Source organism: Limanda limanda, chromosome 19 (assembly GCF_963576545.1).
Source record: "Limanda limanda chromosome 19, fLimLim1.1, whole genome shotgun sequence".
Taxonomy (NCBI): domain Eukaryota; kingdom Metazoa; phylum Chordata; class Actinopteri; order Pleuronectiformes; family Pleuronectidae; genus Limanda; species Limanda limanda.
Genome location: NC_083654.1, coordinates 7,106,177 through 7,117,168, shown reverse-complemented (window position 1 = coordinate 7,117,168; position 10,992 = coordinate 7,106,177). Strand labels below are relative to the sequence as shown.

The 10,992-nt window shown below is 42.3% G+C and overlaps 2 protein-coding genes across 3 annotated transcripts in view; one reads left to right on the top strand and one right to left on the bottom strand.

Annotated features, from left to right (window-relative positions):
- Positions 1-1,433, top strand: part of nhsl3 (NHS like 3) — a 34,807-nt gene extending 33,374 nt beyond the window's left edge. Inside the window, exon 9 of the mRNA XM_061093107.1 lies at positions 192-1,433. Within this exon, the coding sequence (XP_060949090.1) occupies positions 192-232 (41 nt within the window). The 3' untranslated portion in view covers positions 233-1,433. The remainder of the gene's footprint in view (positions 1-191) is intronic.
- Positions 1,434-1,964: 531 nt separating this feature from the next.
- Positions 1,965-10,307, bottom strand: yars1 (tyrosyl-tRNA synthetase 1). 2 transcript variants are annotated; one of them, XM_061093105.1, is made up of 23 exons: positions 10,228-10,307; positions 9,743-9,816; positions 9,273-9,419; positions 8,985-9,160; positions 8,734-8,863; positions 8,530-8,610; positions 8,097-8,189; positions 7,844-7,979; positions 7,653-7,738; positions 7,395-7,530; positions 7,108-7,286; positions 6,575-6,721; positions 6,310-6,485; positions 6,051-6,180; positions 4,768-4,848; positions 4,338-4,430; positions 4,085-4,220; positions 3,893-3,978; positions 3,635-3,770; positions 3,417-3,526; positions 3,101-3,294; positions 2,858-2,999; positions 1,965-2,347 (listed from the first exon to the last, which is right to left on the bottom strand). In XM_061093105.1, exons 2-23 carry the CDS (start codon positions 9,797-9,799, stop codon positions 2,237-2,239), a joined length of 2,763 nt encoding a protein of 920 aa, XP_060949088.1. In that variant the 5' UTR covers positions 9,800-9,816; positions 10,228-10,307; the 3' UTR covers positions 1,965-2,236. The 2 variants fall into 2 exon arrangements, with proteins under 2 accessions (XP_060949088.1, XP_060949089.1); XM_061093106.1 differs by having other exon boundaries at positions 7,108-7,280.
- Between the last annotated feature and the right edge of the window lie 685 nt (positions 10,308-10,992).

Sequence of the window (10,992 nt, the reverse complement as noted above, 5' to 3'; positions counted from 1 at the left end):
AGGTCCTACCCCTCCATTTTCACACAAACACAATCCAAATGCTGCTTCCTTGCATACATCTTTTTCCAGCAAAGCATAAGCTTCAATCAGCCTGTAGCTCATGCATTATATCATGTCAGAATATTCACGATGTGTGCACGTGTCACTGTGTCATGCTGCAATGTCTCAACGCTCCTATCTTCTCCCTGCAGCTACAAGAGTGACGGCAGACACAATTGAGACGCTGTTTTGAAAAAAGATCTCTGTGGTGATGAACTGAGGACCGGACTCGTGCCAGAAGAACAAGAAAAAAACCTACAAAAAGTAAAAGGACAACTCACAGCGACGACCGACTGACCGTTCTGAAAGACGTTAAGCTTTACTCGTTCGAGTGTTGTCATAAGTTAAGTATTCTCCAAAAGCCTTAGCCTATAAAATGGCCTTCCTATATTTATGCAAAAAAATAAGTTGCTCCCAATTTCTATGACAGCTTTATTCTGGAGTATTTTTCTATGCTATAGTTTATCTCTTATTAAGGCCCCTCAGGATGAAATGGTGTACAATGGCTGAGCTGTAAATATTTGGCTTGTGTGAGATCACCTCCTAGAGGTTGGATTAGGTAGTGGTCACTGCAGCTCAAGAGTTTGAACCGGAAAGCATTTCTGTACTCATGTTTAGTGTCTTTAGTGTTTCCCTGTTGTAATATAGTACAAATTTTTCATGGTGATTTAAAGCTGACAATGTGATCCACTGCGAGACTAATCAGCATTTTCACCTTCTTTGCTTAAAGATCTGAGAACAGGCAAATTATGATATTCAGTTTTTCTCCTGGCTTTCACTGTGTAGACAGATCTGAAATAGGATCTGCAAAAAGAAAGGGATGCTGCATACTCACAAGAACGAGGGAGATGTTTTCTCAGTTACGACGGCAACATTTTTGTAAAGCTACAGATTATAAACCATGAAGACTTAACACAGACTTAGAGGCTTCTACACAATCTCTTTCTTTTGATACAGTGAGGGTGAATCCGCCTCATTCTATGACATTTTTTTGGAGGCAGTAACACAAGCAAACTATTTATTTATGTGTGGTTGTTTCCACTTGTAGCACTGTCAGACACCTTTTCCTACCAAATATGAAATATTTAAGAATTTATGTCATCTGATAAAACACTTATAGGGCTATAGATTCGGTGACTGGCCCCAGATGATTTGATACACTGGAGTAGGCCAAGTGTTAGGTCAGTTTTTTGTTTATTAAATGTTCTCTATCGAAATCTTTGGCCCAGGCCTTTTTTTATGGAAAAGTGGAACTCGTTACTATTTGCACAAAATGCTTTCCCCCAGCAAAATCATCAGTGTGTGGATTATCCTGACTCTCCTTAATGGGTAGAAAATAAAAATCGACATTTTGATGATTATAAAGAATTATGTACAGTTAATACTTCTATAAATAAAAATCTAAGTGTATTGTATGTCTTCTGCTTGTTTTCTTTAAGCAACTAGACAAACATATGGTTACTGTTCTTCTCACACATTTCTGATCCAACATAGACCTGAAAATAAATCCTTAAATCCTGCAGACCACTGCATTCCACATTTATTTCATATATGACATGTTGCATTACTGGAGTTTTACAGTTAATGTCCAGAGTTTGATTTTATGTACAACACTGCACCCAATGCACCCAACCTACAGCCCCCCCCCCCCCATGTTTGATGTCAGAAACCCACAAAACCATATGAGGTTTGGTAAATTGCTTTCCGCTGCCCTGATATTTACCCTGGAGGCAAATTAATAACACTTTAATTTTACACCAAGAGAAGCACTGAAACTTTAAGTCCCTTTTTAAAAGACCTGAGATTCCTAATCATCTACTTCCAGGGAAGAGAATCTGATGCTTCAACATTCAAGTAAATCATTCCTTCCATCTGAATAGGCCCAGCTCTGCCAGTTTGCAGAACATATGTTGTATTTGTAAATCAAAAGCATTTGTAAAACCAGCAACACCCAGTAAATAAAGAGGAACTAATGAAACAGCGGTTGACTAGTAAAATTGTTTATCATGAGTGACTCATGCTTAAATATCCTTAAGTCAAAGCATGGGAACAGATTTTGTCAAAGCATCAATGTCTCATTATTTCTCCAAGAAAACATCCAGATGAGGTTGGACCATTGTTGCCATGGCAATTTAGTGATGAAGGTAATGTTGATGTAAGGTAGTCGGCAGGTGCTGCTTGGGTGATGTGTGTGAATTTAACTGATGTTGCCTCCTTTCAGTGTTTTACACGTGATCTGTCCGAGTTTGGTCATCAGCTGATTGTCTTTCCACTGAGCTACACACTCGTCTGACACCTTCAGGTCAACCTGGGGAGAGACAAGAAGAATTAAATCAATATGACATTATGCCATGTAAGGAAATTGTTCCTCAATACGAACCTATTAATTCATATAAAACTAGAATTACCACACTGCGGTTGTATGCCTCTGCCAACCGGCGCAATTTCTATGTATATATTTCTACATATTTTTTTGCAAGATTCATATCAAGGTCACTTTGACAACTGAAACATAATCGCTTTGTCTTTGAGTCCAAGTGACAACTGATCCGTAGTTGAAGAAATTCCCTAAAGCAGTCGTGAGATATCACATTCAAGACGCCACTGTGACCTTCGACCGCTGAAAACTAATCAATTCATCAATGAGTCCAAGTGAATTCTGCCAGATGTAATGAGATCCCCTACTAGCGGTCCTAATCTGTCACATTCACAGTAACATGAGGTCACTGTAACCTTGGCCTTTGACTGGCTGTTGCCAGCGTGGAGACATAAAATTGGCTCCTCTTGTATGTAAAAGTTAAATCATATTGAAACGTACCTGTAGTTTCTCCCAGACCTTCTTCTTCGGGTTGAGTCTCTCATCGGCTTTGCCTGTCTCATATCCCTCCACGAAGACCCGTTCACCTGGAGATGAACCCACTGGAGGGTCGAGAGGCTCCACCCTCCTTGGCTCCCCTTCACTGGAAATCAGACAACCAGAGAGAGCGAAAGCGATAGATGATGAAGCTGAAGGACAAGCTGAATTTTTCTTTGTGCAAAAAAAGAAAGAAAAAGCACTCACATGGCGGCACACAGCAGCATGGCCTGAGACTCCACGCCTCGCATCTTCTGGGGTTTCAGGTTGCACAGCAGCAGCACCATTCTGTCCTGCAGGTCCTCCGGTGAAAGGTAGGCCACCAGACCGCTGACCACCGTCCTCGGCTCTGCCTCACCCACGTCGATCTTCTCCAGGTAAAGCGAATCAGCGTCTGGATGCTAAGGCGGACAGAGGAGAAACACGTGAGAGGAATGTGATAATGACGCATAATCAAATCACAACCTGAGATTATATATTGATCATCTGCTCAGGCATCAAGTTACAATCTTTTTTGCTCTACCCTCTCCACACTGATGATCTTGCCAACTCGGATGTCCAGTCTGGAGGGAGCCAGCTCATCATCCTCTCCTCCTCCTCCTGCTGCTGCTTTGGCACCTTTTCCTCCCGATTCTAAATATACAAAACACAGACACATAAATAACAATAACTCTCCTCACACAGCAAATCTGCCAACTAGTCAATCAGCTGTGTGTGGGTTGACAGCAGCCTTGCACTGACTTGTCTTTGAGGGGTTGGGGTAGGCAGTGTTTGTAAGCTTGCGGAGCTCTGGCGACTCAAACTTCTTTCGGATTGGATCCAAGAGTTGGTTTAGCGTGACTTCCACCGAGGCCTTCAGGTCTCCTGGATGAATCAGCTGAGAAGAGCAGAGATCACTGATGATTAGACCGTGAAGAGAAAATAATGTGCTTTAGATGAGTTATTATTTGTTAAGCATTGTTCAGTATTCTTCAATGGTCCAGTAAAACTGTGATTTACCTCCTCAGCAAACTCCTTCTCCACCTCCTCAAACGCTGTGTAGATTTTATCTCCACCCCACTTTGGGTCTCTTTTGATACAGAACTCTAAAAGACACATGGACCGCAAATATTAATTATTAATATGAATTATTCTTTATACAGGGGGAAGAGAAGCTAAGAAAACAGATTATAGGATGAATTTTTTTTTTACCTCCACGTAGAGGGAAGACGACGTGTCTAACAAAGGAGAGGAGGCCGTTATTCACAATGTTACCGGGCTCACAGAACGCCTTCTTCAGCTTCTTCTTCACGTCTTCTTTGGAGTCCAGCAGGTCAATCTGTGACTCCTGCCGCCGCAAAGAGATAAAGACGTAATGACTGGTCCAAGGCAGCAATAAAAGTGTACATAGAAATATGATCATCACTTCTTCCTTTGAAAAATACAATTATCTAACAAAACGTACTTCTTCTGAAGAGCTCATCTTGACTCCTGTTAGTCCCGGCACCATCGGGTTCATCAGATGTACCCGTTTAGCATAACCGAGAGACGGCAAGTACTGGATACATAAAAAAAAAACATTCGATTTTAAAGACCTTATTCAGAGAACTGTTTCATGAGTTATTGTCCTTGTGATATCAAAACTTGCAGTTTCTTTTTTATTTAGTCATTTATCATAAAGAAATGGTTAAACTGAACTTCAAATTACATTAGTGTTTAAGTATTTGAGTATAGTTAGAAAGTTAAAGTATATTTATTTGATGATATATCAGAAGGCAAAAGATTTTGACTCCTTAATATATCATCGATTTCGGTCTGGCTTTAGTAAGAAGTGTGAGTAATAAGGGAAAACAGTGGGGTTAAACTAAATGTGCCAGTGTGGAGGGAGATGTCACCTTCTCTGCCAGGGTGAAAATCTCCCTCTGGTCCACTCCTCCAAACTGGGCGTCCACCTTCAGGGACTCCTCATCCAGAGCCTGTCGAGAAACATGTCACATTTACATTTAACAACAAACATTAAGATAAACAGAAAGGTCCTGAACACAGGCATATCAGTCTCTCTCTGAACTTATTGAGCAAAGTGTTTTTAAAATAATTTAAAGTATCCTGAAATGATCCACAGTGAAAATGTTGGACTTCACTTAGAAATAGAACAAAAATTTATAGGACTGCAAAGCAGCACTGGGTTGGCCAGAGCACATGCATTTTGAAGTGTGCATGCATTTTGCCTGAAAAAAATAAATAATGACTGATGAAATATTGACACATTGAGCTGTTCAGGCTTGGACTCTGATCATGAGACAGAAGTGTGGTGGTGATAGGACAATACACAGTGGAGTTATGACAACATTGTCTCCTTTGGCGAAGGATGAACCTTCGCCGTACCTCAATGTTAACACGGTTTGAGAAATGTACCAATTCTGAGAGAGAGACGTCACCTTTGCAAGACATAAAGATTCCTTTGACAATGACCACTGACACTGTCACTGCAGGAGTGGAATTGTTTGTTTACGGCTCAGCATCAAAGGATTCATCGTCCATGTATGACCGCGTTACAAAACATTGTGTTTTATTGGCATATAATCAAACTTTGACGCCACGCCAGGGTCACACCGTGTGACGAAAAATCGATCTTTGGATAACTTTGTATCTCCATCTTGTTGTGATGACACTTATCTCAATTTGAAGTAGATCTGATGAAAGCCCTGGTACAAGTACATCAAAGTAAAAATGTGGAAAATGGCCAAAATGTCCACTAAATGCAAAATAGCAGGCTTCCTGTTGCGTTTTTCCAATTGCACCTACAGACTTTTTTGTTTGTCTGGTCATGACACACCTGTGTATTGATTTTTGTGAAGATTCGTCAATGTGGACATGTTCCGGGTGTCTCAGGGGGGGGGCACCATTGAGCCATTTTGCGACGCCAATTGAAAATTCCTCCAGAATGTGTACATTTTCACCAGTTTCTAATTTTCTGCAAATTTTGGTAAGAATTTGAGCATGTTAAAGCCCTCAAAAAGCCAATTCATTTGCCTGAATAATAATAATAATCTTTACAATTTCAATAGGGCCTCACCTGTCAGTGCCTGTCAGTGCTCGGGCCCTAATAAACACTGTGGTGAGTTTACATAAGTATTTGCAGTTTAATATGTCAGTGGGTTTATGAATGTGTTGTTACCTGCAGTACAGGGTACAGAAGTCCACTCAGCATAGGATGCTCCACCTGTTTGACAACCTCAGCTCCGGCCTTCTTAGCATCATGCTGTGTCACCATGGAGGACAGGCGGTACACATCCAGAGTGTACTCTCTGACCAACATAAAAACAAAGAGCTCAGTAATAAGTCGGCGTGTAGGTTGCAGCGTCTGAGACTCTTTCACTGAATGTAATATTAAACAAATGTCAGGACAGTCTGGGAGTAGCGTCAGCACAACTGACCTGCTGAGCTGGAAGTCCGTTCCTTTGACAAACTTGAGATTATCCAGAGGCACACCGATGCTTTCCAACATGGCCTTGATCACCTGTTCGTAGTACTTCACCCTGAGCTCCAGCAGCTCCCAGGGTGCCTTCATGTTGTCGAGGAAGGCATGCAAGTCTGCGAAGAGAAGAGTGACCTGAGGAAATGCAAAAGAAAACAAAAGTGCATGTGTGAGCTGCTGTAAAATGTAAACACAGATTAAATTGCTCAGTGCAGCGTATCCACCTCACAGCCCGCCTTGAGGAAGTCTGCGATCTTGGACATGGAGACGAAGTAACCGATATGGGGTTTTCCTGTGGTTGCTGTTCCCCAGTAAACTTTCAGGTCCCTCTCCTGAAGAACCTGCTTCAGCTTCTCCTCTCCAAGGACCTCCTGCAGTGCGCAACAAACAAACAAACACACACACACACTATCAGAGATCAATGAGACAAAGAGTGGCAGGTGGACTTCAGTCCCTGTGGCCGTGTTCAGACCTGGTGATGACCTCCATCCTGATAATATCTCCTGTGATCACTGGTGATCAGATTTCCCATCCTTGCTCTGCATGCAAATAATCACACATTTGATTTAGTACCAGTCATTGTGTGGTGATTAGGGTTAGGGGTTGTGAATGCTATCTGAGTGATCAGATGTCAGGAAACCTCCAGGACAGATTCTGGGTGCGATCAGACCTGCACCTGCCACTGACCACTGGTGTATTTTAATACCAGGTCTGAACAGGGTCTCTGAGTATGTGTGTGATGGTTTGTCTTCCTCACCTGAAGGTTCCTCGAGATGAGGTTGAACTTCTCATCGGGACTCAGCTGCTCTGCCATGGTGCTGGGTCTTCTGACTGGGTTCTCACTGATGATCTCGCCAACTCCAATGTCCAGTTTGGAGAGAGCCAGCTCATCATCCTCTCCTCCTTCTCCTGCTTTGGCACCTTTTCCTCCTGATTCTAAATATACAAAACACAGACACATAAATAACAATAACTCTCCTCACACAGCAAATCTGGCAACTAGTCAATCAGCTGTGTGTGGGTTGACAGCAGCCTTGCACTGACTTGTCTTTGAGGGGTTGGGGTAGGCAGTGTTTGTAAGCTTGCGGAGCTCTGGCGACTCAAACTTCTTTCGGCTGGGATCCAGCAGTTGGTTTAGTGAGTTTTCCACTGAGGCCTTCAGGTCTCCTGGATGAATCAGCTGAGAAGAGCAGAGATCACTGATGATTAGACCGTGAAGAGAAAATAATGTGCTTTAGATGAGTTATTATTTGTGAAGCATTGTTCAGTATTCTTCAATGGTCCAGTAAGACTGTGATTTACCTCCTCAGCAAACTCCTTCTCCACCTCCTCAAACGCTGTGTAGATTTTATCTCCACCCAACTTTGGGTCTCTTTTGATACGGAACTCTAAAATACACATGGACCGCAAATATTAATTATTAATATTAATTATTCTTTATACAGGAAGAAGAGAAGCTAAGAAAATAGATTATAGGAAGAATTTTTTTTTACCTCCACGTAGAGGGAAGACGACGTGTTTAACAAAGGAGAGGACGCCATTATTCGCAATGTTACCGGGCTCACAGAACGCTTTCTCCAGCTTCTTCTTCACGTCTTCTTTGGAGTCCAGCAGGTCAATCTTTGAGTCCTGCCACCGCAAAGAGATAAAGACGTGATGACTGGTCACAGGCATCAAGAAAAGTGTGCATAGAAATATGAACATCAATTCTTCCTGTGAAAAATACAATTAACTAACAAAACTTACTTCTTCTGAAGAGCTCATCTTGGCTCCTGTCAGTCCCGGCACCATCGGGTTCATCAGATGTACCCGTTTAGCATAACCGAGAGACGGCAAGTACTGGATACAGAAAAAAACCACTTTAGATTTTAAAGACCTTATTCAGAGAACTGTTTCATGAGCTCTTGTCCTTGTGATATCAACACTTGCAGTTTTCTTGTTTATTTAGTCATTTATCATAAAGAAATGGTTAAACTGAACTTCAATTATATTTATTTTTCACAAGTGTTTCAGCGTAGTAAAAAGTTCAAGTTTATGTATTTGATGATATGTCGAATAAAAATTACTTCTTAACATCAGTATCGGCATCAATTTTGGTCTGGCTTTGGTTAGAAGTGTGAGTAACGAAGGAAATTCAGGGGGGATAAACTAAATGTGCCAGTGTGGAGGGAGATGTCACCTTCTCTGCCAGGGTGAAAATCTTCCTCTGGTCCACTCCTCCAAACTGGGAGTCCACCTTCAGGTACTCCTCATCCAGAGCCTGAGGAGAGAAACGTGTCACATTTACATTTAACAACAAACATTAAGATAAATAAACACTGTGGTGAGATTACATCAGTATTTGCAGTTTAATTTGTCAGTGGGTTTATGAATGTGTTGTTACCTGCAGTCCAGGGTAGAGAAGTCCACTCAGCATAGGATGCTCCACCTGTTTGACAACTTCAGCTCCGGCCTTCTTAGCATCATGCTCTGTCACCATGGTGGACAGGCGGTACACATCCAGAGTGTACTCTCTGACCAACATGAAAACAAAGAGCTTAGTAATAAATAGGTTGCCGCGTCTGAGAGTATTTCACTGAATGTAATATTAAACAAATGTCAGGACAGTCTGGGAGTAGCGTTGGCACAACTGACCTGCTGAGCTGGAAGTCCGATCCTTTGACAAACTTGAGATTATCCAGAGGCACACCGATGCTCTCCAGCATGGCCTTGATCACCTGTTCGTAATACTTCACCCTGAGCTCCAGCAGCTCCCAGGGTGCCTTCATGTTGTCGAGGAAGGCATGCAAGTCTGCGAAGAGAATAGTGACCTGAGGAAAAGAAAAAGAAAACAAAAGTGGGTGTGTGAGTTGCTGTAAAATGTAAACACAGATTGAATTCTATTCTCGATGACAGACAAGATGCTCAGTGCAGCGTATCCACCTCACAGCCCGCCTTGAGGAAGTCTGCAATCTTGGACATGGGGACGAAGTAAGCGATATGGGGTTTTCCTGTGGTTGCTGTTCCCCAGTAAACTTTCAGCTCCCTCTCCGAAAGAACCTGCTTCAGCTTCTCCTCTCCAAGGACCTCCTGCAGTGCACAACAAACACGCACAAACACACACAATCAGAGATCCATGAGACAGAGAGTGGCAGGTGGACTTCAGTACCCGTGGCCGTGTTCAGACCTGGTGATGACCTCCATCCTGATAATATCTCCTGTGACCACTGGTGATCAGATTTCCCATCCTTGCTCTACATGCAAATAATCATAATCATATCCAGGACAGATTCTGGGTGCAATCAGACCTGCACCTGCCACTGACCACTGTGGATTGTATCTCCCAGGACGGATTTTAATACCAGGTCTGAACAGGATCTGTGAGTATGTGTGTGGTGGGTTGTCTTCCTCACCTGAAGGTTCCTCGAGATGAGGTCGAACTTCTCATCTGGACTCAGCTGATCTGCCATGGTGCTGGCTCTTCTGACTGGGAACACAGTGAAGACAGCAGGTCAAGCACTGAGTCTCTGGGTCACATGAGCTCAAATCACTCCAGATGAATGTCCTTATTAAAGCCCAATGACAGAAACCACACGGTAACACCCACTGACACGAGTGTTTACACACAGGTACATTCAAGCTGAGCGAGGGTGGTCGTTAGCAATCGCCCTGCATTCCGCCTGACGTTAGCCCTGAACTGAGCTGGACTTACAGGGTAACATCAAGAAAGTGATGAATCAACACTAAAGCTAAAGCTAAGCGGCTAACTAGCGACCAAACCATGTGCAGCTCACGTCACCGAGCTCCGGTTAAAGCTGCGCCTTGTTCGGTGGCTACATTTACAGCTCGTGTGACGTCAGCTCACTACAGAGGCTCAGGGATCAAACTGCTGACTGACCTCAAGACAGGAGTTCTTCCTATGGGACGTGTGAGCCGCCGGCAGGATGGACCAGCGGGTGGACCAGCAGAGAGACAAGTCTTGCGTCAGCGACAATTTCGGCTCTGCTATCGATTCACTGTAGGATTCAGGGAGAAGCAACCGAGTGACGATCATCTATGTTTGTGCATTACCGCTACCAATCGGTAAGAAGTCTGGATCAAAATGTGTGTAATGCCATGTTAAGTTTTGAGCGATTGTTACTTTATAATTACAAATGAATAACTAATTATTGAAACGACTGGGCATATGTTCTGGTGCATTCATTCTGTGTTGATGTTCACAGATTGATACAACAAGAAAATGATATCATACCCCGCTTCTATGACTTAAGATAATATTACATTTGGTATAATTTTACAAAAATGATGAACCCAATTTGGCTTTTTTCTTAGATGTATTTAAATTATATTTAAAATCCGTGAGATTAGTGAAGACAGCCAAAGCACAACAATTATATACTTTGAAAACCATTCCCACGCAATTAAATAATGAGTTGGAATTATGTTCCCTTATGTAACATTTTATAATTTATTTATTTATAAATATGTATTGATTGTACTAGCTAAATAGTTTTGTGCAAAGACCGCCCAATTATTGTATTAACTGTCTATTTTCCTGGATTCTTTGAAATTGATAAATTCCCCAAGATGGCACACTTTTATACGAATATGTTAAACATCTTCTGGACCCCAAACAGATATTTCAATTATATGTATATATATT

Excerpts from the sequence above, each read along its gene's own strand:
- yars1 (XM_061093105.1), bottom strand. The coding sequence starts at position 9,799 with ATGGCAGATCAGCTGAGTCCAGATGAGAAGTTCGACCTCATCTCGAGG. Across the intron at positions 8,611-8,733 it reads TTCTCTACCCTGGACTGCAG|GCTCTGGATGAGGAGTACCT; the intron begins GTAACAACACAT and ends TTCTCTCCTCAG. Across the intron at positions 4,849-6,050 it reads TTCTGTACCCTGTACTGCAG|GCTCTGGATGAGGAGTCCCT; the intron begins GTAACAACACAT and ends GTTTCTCGACAG.